At 57.7% G+C, this 18,752-nt stretch overlaps 10 protein-coding genes across 10 annotated transcripts; 5 read left to right on the top strand and 5 right to left on the bottom strand.

Moving 5' to 3' along the window:
• Nucleotides 1-39: 39 nt before the first annotated feature.
• On the bottom strand, nucleotides 40-1,365 carry PLICBS_003441 (uncharacterized protein; the record flags this gene model as incomplete). The annotated part of the gene is made up of 1 exon (XM_018323188.2): nucleotides 40-1,365. The coding sequence occupies one exon, from the start codon at nucleotides 1,363-1,365 to the stop codon at nucleotides 40-42; it is 1,326 nt and encodes a 441-aa protein (XP_018178418.2).
• Nucleotides 1,366-2,949: 1,584 nt separating this feature from the next.
• Nucleotides 2,950-4,143, top strand: PLICBS_003442 (uncharacterized protein; the record flags this gene model as incomplete). Its single annotated transcript, XM_018323189.2, has 1 exon — nucleotides 2,950-4,143. One exon carries the CDS (start codon nucleotides 2,950-2,952, stop codon nucleotides 4,141-4,143), a length of 1,194 nt encoding a protein of 397 aa, XP_018178419.2.
• A 188-nt stretch (nucleotides 4,144-4,331) lies between these two features.
• PLICBS_003443 (uncharacterized protein) lies at nucleotides 4,332-5,657 on the bottom strand (the record flags this gene model as incomplete). Its single annotated transcript, XM_065600222.1, is given in 3 exon segments — nucleotides 4,332-5,387; nucleotides 5,406-5,479; nucleotides 5,549-5,657. The coding sequence occupies 3 exon segments, from the start codon at nucleotides 5,655-5,657 to the stop codon at nucleotides 4,332-4,334; spliced, it is 1,239 nt and encodes a 412-aa protein (XP_065456294.1).
• A 603-nt stretch (nucleotides 5,658-6,260) lies between these two features.
• PLICBS_003444 (uncharacterized protein) lies at nucleotides 6,261-7,944 on the bottom strand (the record flags this gene model as incomplete). The annotated part of the gene is made up of 3 exons (XM_018323192.2): nucleotides 6,261-6,804; nucleotides 6,854-7,087; nucleotides 7,142-7,944. 3 exons carry the CDS (start codon nucleotides 7,942-7,944, stop codon nucleotides 6,261-6,263), a joined length of 1,581 nt encoding a protein of 526 aa, XP_018178422.2.
• A 514-nt stretch (nucleotides 7,945-8,458) lies between these two features.
• On the top strand, nucleotides 8,459-9,508 carry PLICBS_003445 (uncharacterized protein; the record flags this gene model as incomplete). The annotated part of the gene is made up of 1 exon (XM_018323193.1): nucleotides 8,459-9,508. The coding sequence occupies one exon, from the start codon at nucleotides 8,459-8,461 to the stop codon at nucleotides 9,506-9,508; it is 1,050 nt and encodes a 349-aa protein (XP_018178423.1).
• Nucleotides 9,509-9,516: 8 nt separating this feature from the next.
• On the bottom strand, nucleotides 9,517-10,813 carry PLICBS_003446 (uncharacterized protein; the record flags this gene model as incomplete). Its single annotated transcript, XM_065600223.1, has 2 exons — nucleotides 9,517-10,282; nucleotides 10,554-10,813. 2 exons carry the CDS (start codon nucleotides 10,811-10,813, stop codon nucleotides 9,517-9,519), a joined length of 1,026 nt encoding a protein of 341 aa, XP_065456295.1.
• A 291-nt stretch (nucleotides 10,814-11,104) lies between these two features.
• Nucleotides 11,105-12,016, top strand: PLICBS_003447 (uncharacterized protein; the record flags this gene model as incomplete). Its single annotated transcript, XM_018323195.2, has 4 exons — nucleotides 11,105-11,293; nucleotides 11,349-11,507; nucleotides 11,557-11,927; nucleotides 11,980-12,016. 4 exons carry the CDS (start codon nucleotides 11,105-11,107, stop codon nucleotides 12,014-12,016), a joined length of 756 nt encoding a protein of 251 aa, XP_018178425.2.
• A 1,382-nt stretch (nucleotides 12,017-13,398) lies between these two features.
• Nucleotides 13,399-14,396, top strand: PLICBS_003448 (negative cofactor 2 transcription regulator complex subunit ncb2; the record flags this gene model as incomplete). Its single annotated transcript, XM_018323196.2, has 4 exons — nucleotides 13,399-13,420; nucleotides 13,819-13,845; nucleotides 13,954-14,213; nucleotides 14,289-14,396. The coding sequence occupies 4 exons, from the start codon at nucleotides 13,399-13,401 to the stop codon at nucleotides 14,394-14,396; spliced, it is 417 nt and encodes a 138-aa protein (XP_018178426.1).
• A 590-nt stretch (nucleotides 14,397-14,986) lies between these two features.
• Nucleotides 14,987-16,358, top strand: PLICBS_003449 (Sir2 histone deacetylase Hst2; the record flags this gene model as incomplete). Its single annotated transcript, XM_018323197.2, has 2 exons — nucleotides 14,987-15,140; nucleotides 15,226-16,358. 2 exons carry the CDS (start codon nucleotides 14,987-14,989, stop codon nucleotides 16,356-16,358), a joined length of 1,287 nt encoding a protein of 428 aa, XP_018178427.2.
• A 219-nt stretch (nucleotides 16,359-16,577) lies between these two features.
• Nucleotides 16,578-18,564, bottom strand: PLICBS_003450 (uncharacterized protein; the record flags this gene model as incomplete). Its single annotated transcript, XM_018323198.2, has 4 exons — nucleotides 16,578-16,759; nucleotides 16,833-16,999; nucleotides 17,058-18,404; nucleotides 18,467-18,564. 4 exons carry the CDS (start codon nucleotides 18,562-18,564, stop codon nucleotides 16,578-16,580), a joined length of 1,794 nt encoding a protein of 597 aa, XP_018178428.2.
• Between the last annotated feature and the right edge of the window lie 188 nt (nucleotides 18,565-18,752).

Genomic DNA, 18,752 nt, shown 5'->3' on the forward strand with positions numbered 1-18,752 from the left:
GAAGAAAACTCGTGTTTCTCGCCCGATCTCGGTCTAGGATCACACGTCCTTGCTTCCCTGTTGCCTCATCGAGCGCCCCGCCTTCGTTCGGGTGAAGCACATCATGATTCGACCTGTGAATGCGTCCTGAATCGCCGCTAGCCATCCATTGCTATACCAGCTGTGTTTTTCACTGTCCTCCCCGCGCTGCCCTGATGCCGACAAACTCTCGACGCCAGGTTCGGGCCATGAGGCCGATCCCAAACGGAAGGTGACTTGCGAGCCGTTGATGCGGAGTAGATCCGCGACAGAGGTGATGTGTTCGTCGGCTCCTCCAGATCTTTTAGAATCCAGAAGTCTCGTCAGAACAATTTGCATGCATTCAGCCGTCGCGCGTTGTACCTCTTTGCCGTACTGTGCAATCTTCTCACCTCTATGCTCCATTTCCGAGATCCTGGCCAGAAGGCAGCCGAAATTGTGAACGGATGCGCATCTTTCCAGGAAGGGTTCGGGGGTAAACAGCCCCGGGTTGGTCGCGAGAATACGGTTGGAGACCAAGTTTGCAGCCTTGATCTTGGCCCTCATCAGGTGGTTGGCATAAATGATGACATTGGCGCCGACGCTGTACAAGACATCCTCAGGCGTCGTCGAATACGTCGTCGGCACTACAACCACGGGTGTGTGGCGGTTTCTGACACGGAAACGCCTGATAAAGTCCAGAATCTCATCAGGCTGCTTGCTCTTGCTGTGAAACATGATTGCGTCCGCGCCGGCGGCGCAGTAAACTTGGGCGCGTGTGAGGGCGTCTTCAAGGGCGGCACGAACGGACACCATCTCCTCGACCGCATCATTCTTGGCTGTGCGCGTGGTGAAGCTCTCAATCCTGGCCGTCACCATGAATTCCGCGATCGCCGCCTCTTTGAACGTTGTGATAACCTTTGAGAAGTCGTACATGTTTGCTTGGCCTTGCGAGGCGGACGAAGCAGCAAGCGAGTTGACTTTTGCACCAGGCTGTGAGACTTCTTTGTCCTCGATTACCGCCATAGATATACCCAAGCTCAACAGCTTCGCAACCAGAGCTGGGACCTCGGTCTTCGGGCCACCGCTGTCGGCGTCAAATGCCCAACAGAGTTTGCGGGATCCTTCATGATGGCCCACGCCGGCGAATGTAATCAATGAGGCCCGTTGCAGCGGCGTTATCATTTCGGTGTCGGGGATGCCCAGATACGTGGTCTGTGTGAGGCCGCTGATCCAGATCCCTTGGAACATTTCGCCATCATTGCTGACGGTCTTCCTCACGAGGTCACTGGATGTATGGTCATGGGCCTCCACCAGACGGATTTTGCCGCGGCTTTGAGCGAGTGACGATCTCACAGAGCTGGACATGGCTGTATCATTCATGAGACACGAGAGAGCCAAATGTCTTTGAGAGCTGCGAAAGAAAGGCACAAGCACTGGCTGCAACAAAGCAAAAAGTATCAGGGGGCGTTCAATGCTGGAAACACCGTGCCCGTGCAGTGAGATGATGGCAATAGATCTCCACTCGACATCCTTTTCTTATGCGCCCGTCGTTGCATAAAAGGAGATATGACATGGACCACGCAGAGATGCAAAGCGCTCGGAGCAAGACGGAATAAGCATCAATTCTCGCCAATAGTCTGGCTACAGTCACATCAATTGTCAATGGCGCAGCTGCAAATGTGTGGCAAACAAACATACATCGGTATCTTCCTATCTCACGCAAGACGTCTCACGCTGCAGGTGAGGCATTCACTCAGGCGTCTCCAAGAATGGCTTGCCAAGGATTGTCTCCAATGTTGCAGCTGAGACATTCAGCCGCCCGACTTGCGCCAACCCCAGGCGTCTGCAGCCCGTGATAGACACACAAGCTTTCTGGATGGGCCGTTGCCAAGCTGTCGTGTGGCCACCTTCCATAACCGTCCATTGTGTCCAATATGCTCTGCGAACGCGGTTTGTCCTACCCAAGATGAACAGGGTTCGACATGTTCGCTGGCTATGTTTGGAGGACCTCGTCACTCGCGTCATTCCTCGTCTTCACAGGTCGGCAAGCGATTGCTTGTGACGAGTCACACTCCATGTCCAATCTCACAGGTTCTCCTGCATCCCGTCAGGAAGTATTGATGACGGTGACGAGGCAATTGAGTCGTGAACTCGTTGGACAAGCACAGGCTCGAGACACCGACGATGGCGGGTAGTGTACGAGCTGATGGGTCACATCGCTTCAATGTTGCTACAAGGCATGTTTGTCGACGGCCATACCCCTGGCTCGTGTTACTGAGAGCATCACACACGGTGATCCGCTACTCATGTTTGTGTCCAGTGGGTGTCAGGTACATTTAACCAGCGAAGGCGGCGCGTACATGCACCACTCCTATATCAGTCCAGTCGAGGTGAATGACGCCGTCAATATCAGCACGGCTGAAACAATATTGGGCCGCCTCAGATAATACTTCGTAATATTCAACTATTTGCAGTCGTCACCTCCGATACTGTGTGCAGTTGCAGGGGCTCACCGAAAACGACTCAGGTGGGTGACGAAGTATGCCTCATTTCACAGCACGCCGGGCGTCCGGCTACCAGACACCTCAGGTCGTCGTGCACGACTTACGAAGAACAACCGGTGTGATGCACCAACCGTTGACATGGAGCATCCGGAGATATCGCGAAACTGAATACTACGTCGCGTAGCTCAGGAACGACAAGTGTCAACGATCCCAGTCACATCATGCGATGGACTGTATTTGGCAATGCCTGATGTACCTGGTCAGGCTCCCAATAGCCGAGGAAGTACTGATGTAATATGTTCAAAGTCGTGTTGGGTACTGCTCCCGTTGGCCCTCCGTCGGCACCCAGAGAGGCACACCACTTTGGCTTCAATGTTCTCTACTCTCTACTTACCCGCGTCCCTGCCCAGGAAACATCTCACCGACATCGACTAACGCAAGCACCATGGTACCATTCGACCCCGAGGAGTTCCACGATGAGGCGCTCAAGCCCAACGGTATCGACACCATCTTTGGCGTACCCGACTCGAGTCTCAGCGGGCTGCTGAGCTACCTCGCTGCCAACAAGTCCGCGCCGCAGCACATTGTCATGGCCAACGAAGGCGGGGCCGTCGCCCTCGCCGCCGGATACCACCTCGCCACGCGCAAGGTGGCCATGTGCTATATGCAGAATTCGGGACTCGCCAATGCGCTGAATCCGCTGCAGAGCCTGGCGGCCAAGGAAGTGTTTGGGATTCCCATGCTGCTCATGATAGGGTGGCGCGGCAAGCCAGGCATCAAGGACGAGCCACAGCATGCCTTGATAGGTCCGCGCCTTTTGGACAACCTAAGAGCAAACGACATCCCTTTTGAAGAGATACCAGACTCGATACCTCAGTCTAGGGAAGCGATAGGGCGGTTGATCTCAAGGTCGCTGGCAAAGAACACGCCGGTCGCGCTGATCGTGCCTCCCGGGGCCTTTACTCCCTACATGAAGGAAGCGACAGTCGCAACACACGTGGAGGCCCACAGGAAAGCAGTCGCGCATGTCGAAGCAGAGAGATGGTTTACTTCAAATTCCGATCTACAACTCTCTCGCGAACTCGTCGTGAGGCGTGTTCTGGCACACATGACAGAAACTGATGTTTCCGTGTCGTCGCTCGGAGGAACAAGTCGCGAGCTGTACATGGTCCGGAAGGAGAAAGGCGAGCCTCTTTCGTCAAACTTTTTCTGTCTCGGAGCCATGGGACATTCCTTCGCCGTGGCAAACGGAATCAGGCTGCGGCCCTCCTCCGGCAAGGTCTTTTGCATCGACGGCGACGGGTCCTTCATCATGCATTTGGGAAACAACGCCGTGTTGGCCGACATTTCGCAGCCTGACCTGGTTCATGTCGTGGTCTTCAACGGGGTTCACAGCTCGACGGGCAGCCAGCCACTTACGATAAGTAGAGACGCATTTCTGGCGGCGGCCAATGGCCTCAGCTACGAACGAAAGTTCTTTGTCGACAACATCGAGGACCTGGATCGGGCGGTGAGCTTGCTGGACAGTCGAAGCTCCCTCATTGTCGCGCTGGCCAATGACTCGGCGTCGGCAAGCCTTCCGCGACCGTCGGAGACTGCCAGCGAGCTAAAGAAGCTGTTCATGGGACACTTCACTTAACCTCTGTGGGGTCTGAGGGCTGCTGATTCATTGCGGAATGGCTTCGTCTTGCGGTCACGATCTCATCTTCAATTGATTCACGTTTCCGATCAGCACAACGGCCGTGCCATCTCACTGTATTCTAGGACCAAACATACGTAAAACACATCTCAGTCCCGCAGCTCTCATCTTGCCGCAAGCCCTTCGCCTCATCCCATACCCTTGTCCAGTGTGCTCATCCTTCGCAAGTGGCCAACCTGCCCAGACCCCCAATCTTCTTCATCCTCGTCATCAGCCCAACTTCTTCCCTGAATGGACGTTCCCCTGCCATCCCATATGTCTATGCGTGGGCGGCTTTGATCTAGCTTCTCCTTCGATACGGCTTTCCTATCATCCAATCCAATCCCTGCTGGACCCTTAAGGCGGGTTCCCAAGCCATCGCAAGCGTCCACGTTCTGCTGAGACTGCGTTGCCATTGCTGCGACAGTAGTATAAAAGGGTATATCGACGAGGTCGTCTTCTTCGTCGTCGTCGTCCCATCGGCGGCCTTTGATGCCAGTGCCGAGTCCATCAAAGATGGCAATATGTGGTGCGGTATCGTCGGAGATGATCGTCGACGGGACAACCAGAGGCGTCTCGTCCTCATCGTCTTCGTCCCATCGTGTTCCCTTGATATTAAGGCCGCGGCCATCAAAAATGTCGACATTCGGGGGCGTTGCCGTCATAGGCAGGGTGGGCAAGTCGTCTTCATCGTCCTCGTCCCATCGTCGTCCCTTGATGCCGACACCAAGACCATCGAAGATGGCGATATTCGGGGTAGTAGTAGACATGGGCTTTGCCACCATGGGCATCCCAAGCTCAATCTCTGCGTCTTCGTCCATCATGTCATCCCAGCTGCGAGAAGCAAACTGGATGTCGACGACATCGAAGGTGCTGATGGGGCTGAGTGGGGGAGTGGCAGGACCGCCCTCGCTGGACGTGTCGCTGCTTGTCTCTGAATGTTCGAATAGCTGCTCGGGGCAGCCCTCCTCGCCGCCCAGCATCTTCAGGTCCTCCGCCGAGTATTCGTGCTCGGACACACGGATGTGGTCCGGGTCGTGGTGAGGGTAGCCGGAGAACTCCTCCATCGGACCATCTACGAGGAACACATTGACCGTTCGATGGTCGTTGAACGTGACTCGATCCTTCTTGCTGCCGTCCACGGGTGGGTAACGGGAGTACCAGTCCCATACCGAAGCGATGTGCATGTAGTACAGATAGTCGTCCTAGGACTGTCTGGAAACATGCTCAGGCTTGACACCCGGCGCCACAAAGGCATGGTGATTCTCCGCATGATGATTCTGGAGGCCGCCTCGAACTGCTAATCTGTCAGTGTTTCTGAAGAGCAGACGAGACCTTGTCAACAATAGGGAGGGCTGAGACCAACATTCGATGGGGGCCAAGCTCGACTGGGCTCTCTTCTTGAGAATGCCCTTCAAGGGGCGCAGAGATTCCATGACGTGCTTGGTCTGGGTAACGGGGGCGAACGAGACCATCCCGAAGATTGAACGTAGGTAGTGACGTAGGACGAAGTTATAGAGTTGCGTCTGGTGCGTGGCGGCAGAAGAGAGAATCAAAGGGCGATGCCGATATGTGACGAAGTCTTGTCGCTTGTTCAGAAGCAGTGCAAGTAGATCGTACGGACAACAGTCGTAGACTAAGGCAATTCGGTATTCTTTGTCGGAGGACAGCGAGACCGTGCTTGTGTAGGAAGAGAAGTGGAAAGGATGGCGCGGGGGTGGGCAGGACAAAAAGTAGGCGGGCGTCGTGAGCGAACGGCCAAGTGACAATCGCCTCCCCAACCACCTCAATTCCTACGACACCAGTGAATGTCCGCTTGAAAGACTTGTTACCTAAGCGGGACATCTTTCGTCTGAACAGACCTGTTCAGCAGGGCCTGGTGCGTCTGTTCAGCTCTGTTCAGCACTGGGTCACTACGCGTCACTGTGCTGTGCTGTGAATCACGGGATGAAAGACTTTACTGTCCCAGCAGCTGAACCTGCCAGCCCTCTGTGATTCGCCTTTTAGCACACTTTTCGGCTAGATATCTGCGGCTATTCAGGTGCTGCAGCGGCGCGTAGGTATGTCACCCACGGCGTTCACTCCTGCTTCAGTCCGATCTTTCCGGTCTTGCGAAGCCCAATACCGCCAATGGCCGCGCAGCCAATCATCAATGCCAGCATGGTCCAGAATCCTGCTCTGTAACCTTCTAGAATGGGCCCTGGGGGCGTCATTCCAGCGTGGTTCTTGGCCACGAGGGTCGAAACGACCTGCATGACAGCCAACCCAAGTGAGTTCCCAAACTGCGATGCCGTGTTGAACACCGCCCCGGCGATTGCTTGCTTGTCGTCCGGGAAAGTGTCGGTTACAATGATGAGGCCGACTGTGAACAGCACGTCGACAGAAAATGGCATGAGAATTTGGGCGAAGAAGGCGCCGGTCCAGTACGTCGACTGGGGCTGGATCAAGGCCATGAGCAGGGGAGAGCCCGCGGTGAGGAGAGAAGTGATGACAGTGAGCCACACAGCCGGGATTTTGTGCACGACGAGCCCGGTAGTGAAGTTGAGTGCTATCCCGACCACGACGGATGGTACGATACGCAGCGCGGCTTGCAGCGCTGAGAACCGCTGGATCTCTTGGAAGCTGGGCGTACCATTAGCGCCGCAGAGTTGATGTAGACGTGGTGACTTACTAGAGACTCGCAAACAGTTCTAGGGAGTTCAGCACTGCAAAGGACAAGGCGATGGTGGCGCAGATTGTCGCAAAGCTCGAGTTGGTCCAGAAGGAGTTGGGTATGAGCGCAGGTTTTCCGGCTCGATGTTGGCGATGCATCCAGCCGATGAAGAGCGGAAGCGCCAAAACACCCAAGCAGAGAAGCACGATACTTGTGGGCTCCTTGATTTTGTATACGTCGGTGCTGATGATCCTGCGGCGATGGTTCAATGTTAGCAGATGCCGAGATCGGAATTCGGTCACATACGCCAAAAAGTACGATATCAGCGTCATAAAGGCAGAGGCTAGCAGTGCCCCGACCCCGTCGACCTTTGTCCTCATGTCCCGCATGGCAGTCTTTAGTGTGCCGAGTGCTTTCGACGCCGGCAACGCCCAGGCGCCAACAACGGACAGCAGCAGATTGATGCCTCCGTAGAGATACCAACCCGCGCGCCAGCCGATCGTATCGACCAAGACGCCTCCCATCACCAAGCCAACCGAGAAGCCGAGCGGCTGGCTCAGACCGACACACGCGAAGCTCAAGTTTCGCCCTTTGCCGCGCGGCATGATACTCGTGATGAGAGCCACAGAGCTTGACAAGTGCAACGCCATGGCGACGCCTTGCAGCGCCCGCAGCGCGACCAGCTCTTCGCCTCGTCGAGTGAAACCGCAGCCAATGATCATGGCGCCGCTGGCGACGCATCCGACGAGCTCCATGGACTTGGGTCCGACGACGTCGGCAAAGGCACCGGCAAGTAGAAGTGCTGATGCCGTGGCCAATCCGGGAACTGACGATGGCCAGAATGCGAGCGACTCGGGCAGCTGGAGGTCGGCCGTCATTCGTGGTAATGCGACGACGACGAGTCCGTTCGTGGCGCTCGAGGCAAAGTTGACGCCAGCGAGCTGGAACGTGACAGCCGCCTTTCGCAGTCGAGAGACTGATCTGGCGTTGTTGCCGCCCCAGTCTCTGGGACTTTCATTATCGCTGTGGCTTAAGCGGGAGGTGCTCTGCGAGTCCACGATCCCTGTCGCGACTGGTTCCAACCTCAGAGTCTCCGTTAGGGTAGCCATTGCTGCGCAGTTGGTGACAGCAGTCTGGAACTTGAACGTGGGCTGCTCAAAGATGAGGGTAAGTGAGCCGCCTAGCTGGGGGTGCTGACGGGCTGTTGTGTTGGCTGTCCGCCGTACGAGAGTAATTAAGCCTTTCGTTGGGGGATGTCCAATACGCCCTACACGCCTTTGGAGTGGAGAACGTTTAACAGTGCATTGATCCCAGTCGCCAATATCCGCGCTCTATCAAATGCGAGAGTTTGGGCTTGAAGGATGGTGACAATTGCGAAGTCCTACGAAACGAGAGACTGCGATCATTTCAGCCCATCGGATGCGTGTTATGCATGTAAGTTTGTAACACTGAAGGCGCGGTTCATGGTCGACCGAAACGGCAATGTCAACTCGGCCCTCCCCACCGCAGATCCCACTTGATGCAACCCCACGGCGGGCCACCCAATAAACTAAACCATGCCACAGCTCCATGAACCTCACTTGAACCTCTTGCTCAACTCACAGAGGGCAGCGAGAGATCACCATGTCGTCCGAACCACCGGTACTCATCCTCGACGGCGGCCTCGGCACCTCGCTCGAGCGCTCGTACGGCTGCACCTTCACGCCCGCCACGCCCCTCTGGTCCTCGCACCTGCTCGTCTCCGACCCGTCCCTCCTGCAGCGCTGCCAGGCCGATTTCGCCAGCGGCGTCCCCGTCGACGTGCTCCTCACCGCGACGTATCAATTCTCCGTCGCCGGCTTTGCGGGCACCAAGACGGGGAACTGCCCAGATGGTATCCCTAGATCCGATATCCCGCGCTTCGTCGAGGCCGCGGTCCGCACCGCTGAGCAGGCCAGGGGAGCTGACGGCCATGCGCGATTGGCGCTGAGCCTGGGCCCGTACGGAGCGTGCATGATTCCCAGTCAAGAGTACAGCGGGCGGTACGACACAGAGCATGATTCGGAAGACGCGCTGCGCGAGTGGCACGCCGACCGCATGCAGCTTTTCGGCGGCATCACGAACTTGGCATCACGGATCCAGTACGTCGCGCTGGAGACGATCCCACGCGTGGACGAGATCCGCGCCTTGCGCAAGGCCATCAGCGCAGTGCCGGATCTAGCAGGACGGCCATTCTGGATGAGCTGTCTCTTCCCGCATGCCGACGCGGACACCCTCCCCGACGGGTCGTCGCCCGAGGAGGCCGTCCGCGCGATGCTTGACCCCGGCGTCGCGTCCACCCGGCCGTGGGGCATCGGCATCAACTGCACAAAGGTGTGGAAGCTGGACGCCCTGCTGCGACGTTACGAAGCCGCCGTTGCGGGCTTGCTCCAGGAGGGTGTGATCAAGGCGTGGCCGGCGCTGGTGCTTTACCCGGACGGCACAAACGGCGAGGTGTACAACACGTCGACGCAGAAGTGGGAAATGCCGGAGGATGTCAAGGGCGAGGACCGGGCAACGTGGGAAGATCAACTGAAGGGCGTTGTGCTCGGGACACAGCAACGGGGCAAGTGGCAGCAGATCATCGTGGGCGGGTGCTGCATGGCCGGAGCAGAAGACATCAAACGCCTTCGCCGCGCGTTGGTAGGCAGGTGAATACGCATTCAGATGCCCAAACCGCTCACGTCTGCACTCGTCTCCCTCCCAGCCATCATCTCCGCCATCACCTTGCCCGTCCCCAGCGACAGCGAGATGCCCCACGGCCCATGCCCTGCCGCCACAAACACGCCTCCCTCGCCGCCCCCGCGGGTCTTGATGCCCAGCTGCTCGTCCTTTAAGCGCGTGACGTACGGCACTCCCCGGTCCGTGACTGGCCGGAAACACAGTCCCGCTCGCACAACTTCGAGCTCCTGCTTCTCACCCGGCGGCAGGGCAATGAGCCGCCTAGCTATGTCTTTCAGCTTCGCCAGCGACACCTCATCTGGCTGCGCGTCCGTCGCCAGGGCCGATAGCGGCGTGTTCGACGAGTTCACGCCTGAGAGGTAGATGACGCCGTTTGCGCGTGCAAACAGTTCTGGCGCGAGACCCTCATCGCGGAGCGTGCAGAACACCGAGTGCGACTCGTCGCCGAGCTTAAACCCGGGCGTGCGCACGACCAACGAGTGACCGGCCAGTGGGTCGATGGGGACCGGCGAACCGGCCAGCGGGAACAGTGACGACATAATCTGCGGCGTCCAGGCGCCGGCGCAGAGCAGGAGACGCGTGGCGGGGGTTTCGGTCTCGGCGGAGGAGTCGGTGTACCCGATTGTGACGCTTGCGAGCTCGTCGCGGACGTCTCTGTGGATGGAGAGGACTGTGGCTGGGCGGTGGACATGGACGCCGGCTGCTTTGACGTGCTCAAGGAGGAATCCGCATAGCTTCAAGGGATCCCTACTTCGGTCAGCCTTGGTCCATACACTTCATCTTCCAGGAGCAGTGTGCCTACACCAGAGCCGTCCCGTCGCCTCCATCCATAACAGTCACCGCATCTCCCTCCCTCATCCTTAACCACGGAGGCGCCTGACCCCTCCAGCTCTTTGATCCACCTGCGACGCCCGCCCTGCTCGTCCCTTCACGCAACCAGTCGCCCTGCCCCTCACCATCCCCGTCCCGGCTACTCATCCTCGTCTTGCTCCGCGGCTCGTAGCCCACCGTCACGCACCTCGTGTAGCCCCATCTCTCCGCGCCGCCGTGCTCACCTGCCAACTTGCCATGCTCCTCGTAGCTTAAAGCCCCCAGCGCGGCGAGTCTAGGGTCGAACCAGTCCCGCGCGACGAAGCCGCCCGCATACCCCGACGCCGAGGCGAAGAGCCGCGTGGACGGGTCTACGAGGTGGATTGACGAGGCGGGTTGCTGGCGGGCGAGGTAGTAGGCCGTTGAAAGGCCGATGATGCCGCTGCCTACGATGACAGTCGTGGCCATCCTGTCCCACAGAGGCCGTGCCGTGCCGTGCTGCGCTGCGCTGCGCTATGTGGTGTTGTTCGTGGACGCAATGACGTCGCTGACGTCGCCGACTTACAAGCTGGGGAGCCGCCGTTGACGAGAACCCCACAGCCGGCTCGGCAGAGCGGCATGCTGAAATGGAATCTTCGCACAGCGACGCAAAGCAAAGCCCCGCAACCCAAAAACCGCCGCATCCCCACACAAAACCCAGCTTCCTCGACTCAACATTTGCAAACAACTTCGCATGTGCCTGTAGTCAAAATCATCAACATGGCGGCCACAAAAGTCTTCATTGTCACCGGCGCCAGCAAAGGCATTGGCGCCGCCGTCGCCAACTACCTCCTCGGGCAGTCTCACAAGGTCGTGTTGGCCGCGCGCTCCGGCGACCTGCTGGAGTCGGTCAAAAAGTCTCATCCGACCCAAGTGGAATACATTGCCGGCGACATGACGAGTTCAGATGTGTGTCCAAGTTATCCAGGATTCGGTGTATTGACTTAAGCTAATACGCTAATAGATGGCGGGCAAGCTGACCAACCTTGCCGTCAAGGCCTTTGGCCGGGTTGATGGCATTGTCATCAACCACGGCCTGCTGGAAGCCCAGACCATTGACAAGTCTACGATTGACGGCTGGAAGCGCGTCTACGAAATCAACGTCTTCAGCTGCCTTGCCATGGTACGAATGCTCACTTGAACATCGTCACCGCGCTAACACTTGGATGCAGGCCAAAGCTGGCATTCCAGAGCTGCGCAAGACCAAGGGCTGCGTCGTGTGGCTGTCATCCGGCGCCGCCAACAAGCCGTACAACGCATGGGCCGCGTACGGGTCCTCCAAGGCCGCGGTGCAGTCAATCTCGAATCACCTCGCGGTGGAGGAACCGGACATCACCAGCATCACCGTGGCCCCTGGGAGAGTCAACACCGATATGCAGGCGGTGGTGAGGGCCTCAGGCAAGGACACCATGAACAAGGCTCAGTACGACACATTCGTCGACGCATTCGAGCAGGGCAAGCTGCTGGAGCCGGAGCAGCCCGGGCATGTCATTGCCAAGTTTGTTGCAAACCCCAAGTCCGAACTTTCGGGGCAATGTCTCAAGTACGTGTCGTCATACTGCACGCCGCTAGAACGGTACTGACCAAAGTCGCAGTTGGAATTCGCCCGAGTTGGAAGCTTATCAAGGGTAGCGCGATTTCCTATGGCTCGAATGGACGTCAGCACATGTCCATCCAATAGAACAGGCATCAACAATAGAATAGACAATGCTTGCAGTCAGTCGAAAGATGAAAAGCTCTTAATATACTCCACATGGGTGCTTCAGTATTAGCATGGAATATAAGTTTCTTCATCACGCAAGCCATATATGCGAAATGTGCAAAAGAAAAAAATGTGTCCTTACCTTGCTGGAGGCAGAAGTGCAACGACAGTCCCTATCACACAGCACTTGGGCAGTCAGTATGGCATCGTCCTCCAAGTGCTGCGGCAATTGTCGTCAATGAATTCGCTCAGGCTATCGAATAGTCTCCGTCATGGATGATCGGTATTTGATAGCACCAGATAGCAAATAGCATCACGGCATTTACGAGCGGCGAGGTCGGGCATCGCGTGATGCTCTGACATGGCGGCCTGTGAGCATGCTGTTAGCCAGATGAAGACTGAAGAAGCAGACAAGAGTAGCAGGCAGCGAGGCATGCGTGGGTTCAGCTATGTCTATTTGGCATAAGACTGTGTCTCTCAGCACAGGAGGCTTGTCGGGCCTCCTCTGTCTGGGGCGACAACATATCTCATCATTGAACGCAGCGACGCAGGAAAGGGGGCGTGAGTTCTTACCTTGCAATTAAGCAGTAGCCGCAGCTTCCATGGAGCACGTTACATGGACGCGATCGACGCGGGGTGCAGTGTCGCGGGAAACACGCACCCAGTCGATGGAGGAAAACAAGAGGAAGAAAAGCTCACGGCGCAGGTCGAGTCGAGTTTTTTTTTCATGGTTGGTTTTTGGAGCGGGTCCCTCCCTGCCCGGCTACCAGGCACGTGCATCAGGCGGACGCCGCCCAGCCATCTTGTGCCAGTGGAGGCCGCAGTTGCTCTCAGCACAGCACCCGCCCGCTGTTAAGGCAGGGCACCGGACCGTCAAGGAGTGGAGGCTCCCTAGCGCGGGTTGGCGCGCCCACAAGCCTGGGATGGAGCTGCGGTGAGGGCCTCCCAAGCTTATAAGCCGCTGCAGCTCCCGCGACTGCCCCACTATCACCGTCCACCTTGTCCTTCCAAGTCTCGCCGCTCATCGTCAACACCCCGCCACCGCGTGTGCGTCGACGCATCGTCACCGTGTCCACCAGAACCTGGTTTGCTCCTTGACGCAGCTTCGGGCTCCTCGCCTTGGCGCAAGCCGTGCCCTGCGTCCTCGCACAATATCTCCTCTCGCCTTTTTCCGTCCAGTGAAACGGCCCCCAAGCCGACGCAGGCTGCAGGGGACGACGACTGAGGCTTCGTCCAAACAACACGGCAACCCCCTCGGCGCACAGCTAGTCAGTTTGCCCTGCCCTCGTGCCCTGGGCGCACCTGCTCCAACATGTCGGATCACGAGTTTGGAGGTGAGTTGGCCATGACTCCCCACGCGTCCCATCGTCATCCGGGCTGCCCAGGCCTGGATGAGCCCGTGTAGTCCACCGGATTGCACCGAGCACAGGCCTTGGCATCACGTACTCTTGACTCAACGCAACGCCGACGTCGCGGCTGTGTGCATGCTTCTATACGCGGCGTTTTCCAGCGAGCCCGTTCTGCACGCATAAAAGTGCCAGAGCCTCAGGCGCCCGCTCCGGCATCTCGCTTGCACACGCTTGACGTCGCGTCGCTCTCCCTCTGCACTCCACCATGTGTCCTCGGCGCGACCCCGCGCAGGACCGATATTGGTCGCGCTTTGACTCGGGCGCCGATAGCAGTTGCATGACCTGTCAACGCTGTTTTGGGCTGTAGGCTGACTGCATTCCAGGCAACGATGATCTGTCTCTGCCAAAGGGTATGTGCAGCTTCCTTGGTGCGGACTCGACTTCGGCCTGAGAGTCGGAATCAGATGGCCGCAGCCTCGGTGACCCCTGTGCATCATGGCCCTGCTAACACGGCCCAGCAACGGTGCAAAAGATCGTCAGCGAGATCTTGCCTCCCCAGGGCGGCGTCGCCTTCGCCAAGGAAGCCCGAGACCTCCTCATAGAATGCTGCGTCGAATTCATCACGCTCATCTCGTCTGAGGCCAACGAGATTTCCGAGAAGGAAGCCAAGAAGACGATTGCGTGCGACCACATCACAAAGGCACTGGAGCAACTAGGCTTCTCTGATTACGTGCCGGCCGTGCTCGAGGCGGCTGCCGAGCATAAAGAGGTCCAGAAGGTATGCAGAACTCCGCCACCATTTCTTCACTGCGGCGAATTTTTCATGACAATCGCTGACTGCTTGTTCGAAAAGGGTCGCGAGAAGAAAGCCGACAAGTTCGCTAACAGCGGCATGTCGATGGAAGAGCTCGCTCGCCTGCAGGAGGAGCAGTTTGCCCAGGCGAGGTCACGACACACGTGAAAACTGGTTTGTGCGGATTGCTGGCGTCGCTGTGGGCATTGCTTGGCGTTGTTACAAGGGATATATAAATGGGGAATACGGTTGTTGTTTGTTGGCATGATGCGCTTGCGATGGGCCCGTGGCCGCTGAGCGATGCTGCTCCTTACGGCGGTCTCGGATCAATGGGCTCGATGGGTTGGCGCAACATGCTTGAGCGACAGTTCAGAGCTGGTCGTAGGTTTTGAACTTGAGACGGTGCTCGTCTTCATGGATGCAGAGTTGGGCCAGATCGTGATGTTGCTGTTGGACCCAGAGCGGGCTGGCTGCTGCTAGCTTCGGCGGCTCATGCTCCAACGAATGTTAGTTGCGTTATCGATAACGCCAACCTTTACCGTTATCATGATGCAAGTCCCAAAATCTCCCCCACGGCCCCTCCAACCCAACTCTCTCCCCGTGAACATCTGCCCGTCGCCTTTTCTGTACGCACTCACAACGCGTCGTGCCCGGTCGCATATTGTCAAGCCGTCGCAACCATAGGTAGACGGCGCCGCGACCGCAAAGAGAAGCCCGGCAGAGGACCCCGCAACGTCCCTCGCTGGGCTCGTCGCAAGATGGGGCAGGACGAATCCAGCCTCGTCGACGAGAGCGTCTCGCCGCAGACGCTCTCGGCCAGGAATTTGTCTGCCGTCGCAGAGTACATCAAGGACGCGGGAAAGAGAAAGATTGTCGTTCTCACTGGCGCCGGCATTTCCACCGCCGCAGGCAGTATGCCATTCCCTTCGCCTCGGTGTCTGCGAGCAGTCAATGCTCTCGCTCGGATCCTGATTGTTCAACACTGACGTTGCATCAGTTCCCGACTTTAGATCACCCAAGACAGGCCTCTACAACAACCTCGCACGTCTCAATCTCCCCTACGCCGAAGCCGTATTCGACATCGACTACTTCCGCCAACACCCAGAGCCCTTTTACGTTCTCGCCCAGGAGCTGTATCCCGGCCGCTTCCACCCGACCGTGTCCCATGCCTTCATTGCTCTCCTCGCCCGCCACGGCCTGCTGCAGATGCTCTTCACCCAGAATATAGATTGCCTCGAGCGCCGAGCCGGCGTGCCCGCAGACCGCATCGTCGAGGCGCACGGCAGCTTCGCGACGCAGCGCTGCATCGAATGCAAGAAGGAATTTCCCGACGATGCCATGCACGATCACATTTCTAGGGGCGAGGTGCCGCGCTGCGCGGATCAGGACTGCCGCGGGACGGTGAAGCCCGATATTGTCTTCTTTGGGGAATCACTCCCGCGTGCCTTTTCGGAAAAGTCGCACCACACAGCCATGGCCGATCTCGTGCTCATCATCGGCACCAGCTTGACCGTGTACCCGTTTGCTAGCCTGCCCGACATGGCTCGCGAAAGCACGCCGCGCGTGCTTTTCAACATGGAGCGGGTGGGCCGCATTGGCAGCCGGGCGGATGACGTCGTCCAGCTGGGAGCCATCGACGACGGGATCCGCAAGCTGGCGGATGAGCTGGGCTGGCGCGACGAGCTGGAGGAGCTGTGGCGCGGGCTCGTGGGCAAGGAAGAGGCGGAGAGGCAGCTGCGGAGTCAGAAGTGGCATGACGAGGAAGTGGAGGAGGAGGTCCAGAAGCTGACCGAGGAGGTCGAGGCTGTCCTCACCTTTGACGAATCAGATACTTCCGACTCGGACAAGAGTCGAGACCAGCCAGTCGAGACGAAGGCGGAGGAGACCCCGCGAGGCGAGGAGCCTGACGAGGAGAGGTCAAGGCATGACGAAAGCAAGCCGACATCGGATCAAGCAGACCAAGATCACCAGACCGCGGGGCCACCGCCACCCGTTGATGAACCCAACAAGACGACAGATGCAGCCACACCCAACGAAGGCTCTGCGAAGCCAGAGACGGCTTCTCAGCCCTCAAGCCTTAAGACGACTGTTGATGAGAAGCATGACGACATACAAAAGCCATTACTATAACGCAAGGGCATATGCATACACAGCACCTTACGCATATAGAACAGTATCATTTTCCGACCACCTGGAGTCATCTATACGGTTATTATTTTCAAGTACAACATCCATTCTTTTCCTGGCCAATTGGCCCAAGCTCCCAGAAACACCATCATGTTCCGAGATGTCCGCTCCTTGTATACTCGCGACGGTCCATCCAGAGGGGAGAGCACAGGTATTACAGGCTTATAGCCCACTATCAATTTGATTCGGGATATTAGTGTTTGTCCACGTCGCCCACTGGCGGCACGTCTCCGCCACGACGCTCGGCGGGCGCATCTTGCGGACTTTATCCGCGCCCGTCACAAACTGCGTGAAGAAGCCGCCCGAGACGTGCCACGCAATGTGGCAGTGAAAGGGCCAGACACCTAAATATCATCACGTTATCAGCATATGCAGACGCTTTAAGGAGATAGGAAATGGGCAGGGATGACTGCATACCGGGATTTTGGCCGGCATCAAACTGTATCACGAGGTGCCCGTTCGGTCGCAGCTGGACAACGTCTCGCCGCTGTGGGTTCTCTGGATGGATTATTGTGCCGTCCCAGTCGGGGCCATCGCCCTCGTGCAGAATGTACATGTTGAAGCCGTGTAAGTGCATCGGGTGCCTGCGGTTGTCCAAGCGTCAGCACACGGTCAACTGGCAAGGGGAACTGATGGACGCACGCTGCTCCGGACAGGTTCTTGACGTGCACCCGCACGCTCCTTGCATTCTTGGTGTTCCGCACGTTCCACTGCTTCTCAAAAGTAAAGTTTCCAAGGTGGCTCATCAGCAGCGTTGGGCTGTTGTAATTACCCCGGAAGTCGACGCCGTCAAACGACCATAGCGGGTGTCCCGTCTCGTTGCGAAAGAACTTGGCCTCCATGACATACGTCAGGTCCGGCTCCGGCACCCGGAGCTTCATGGTCGGGCGCGTCAGCGACAGGTCGTCGTTGGTACACGTGCCCGGGTCTGGCACATCCCATGGCGTCGACTTCGGAGCCGTGTTCACGTCTGCCTTGTCGTAGTACACTGCCGCCAGCGCGTTCGGTTGGTTCGCCAAGCTGCACTTGGCCGATATGTTGGCGCGCATCCAGTAGGCGCCGTCCGAGGACCCGTCGGCCTTGACGAGCACGTCGGCGCGCTGTCCGACGCCAAGCGTCACCACGCTCGTGACGTACGGCTTGATGGTGACAAAGTCGTTGGCGATGACGGTCATGTTGTGCCCGTCGATGGAGAAGCGCTGCAAGGCCTCCGGTCCGGCGTTGATCAGTCGTAGACGGTGTGTCTTGCCGCGCTTAAAGCGAAACTTTGAGAGCCCTGCGTTACTGACACAGGGAGTCTTATCGTCGGTCGCGACTTTGGAGCAGTCGAAGTTGTTCTTGCCGTTGATCAGGTTGTTTTCAGAGAATACTATGCCCTTTCCCTTGGGATCCATGACTTCTTCCACAAGGTCGTTGTAGTTCTTGTGATACCAGTCCGTCAGCATGACTGGACCGACGTCGATGTCGTACTTTTTCTCCGTTGGCCCATGGACCACGATGGGGCCAAAGACACCACCGGCGTTTTGCGCGGAGTAATGCGAGTGATACCATGCTGTTCCGTATAGCTCGGCCTCGAACGAGTAGGTGAAGGACTTTCCAGGAGGGATGGGACACTGGGTCACCGCAGGCACACCATCCTCCCACGGCTTGCCCGTGTGGAGGAAACCATGCCAATGTAACGCGACGCCCTCTTCCGGCTCGGAAATGTTGTTGTGCACCGTGACCTGTATCGTGTCTCCCCAATTGGCCTCGATCAGGGGGCCGGGAAACGCTCCGTTGACGAGCAAGCCATCCATCTGGTATCCATCCGGGGCGATGGTCTTGCGACTGACCGTAAAGTCGTACCGCCTGATGACTCCGGTTCGGGGGTGATCTTTGTAGTAATTGGTATCGAGATTCATCAGGCTCCAGGGGAATCCGTTCGGCAGGGGGTTATCGGTTTGGAAGGCGGGGAGGGTCGGTACATCGAGAGTCCCAAGCACCGACTTTCTAGTAGGCATGAGCAAACCATGTTAGCATGCAAAGAAGAGAACCAACAAAATGTCTCTTACCCATTTGTTGAGCTTTGCGGGAGATTATTCACCACACTCAAGGGTTGATAAGCACTCGCGGCGACGTCGCGCCGGAGGTGGCTGCTGGCGATGCCCATCGCGAGATCTGCGGCAACCACAGTGAGACTCGGAACAAAATCCAACGTTGTCCAGTCTCGTTGCCAAATTACGGTCGTACAGATGCTTTTCACGATACTTCATCAAGCTGAGCAGTTCCATCCCCGCTCCGGGACTATATAGTCCACGGTCCGCGAGTCCACGGAGCCGGGCTCTCACGTCAGACCCG

Source organism: Purpureocillium lilacinum (assembly GCF_023168085.1).
Source record: "Purpureocillium lilacinum CBS 284.36 DNA, scaffold_2, whole genome shotgun sequence".
NCBI classification, from domain to species: domain Eukaryota; kingdom Fungi; phylum Ascomycota; class Sordariomycetes; order Hypocreales; family Ophiocordycipitaceae; genus Purpureocillium; species Purpureocillium lilacinum.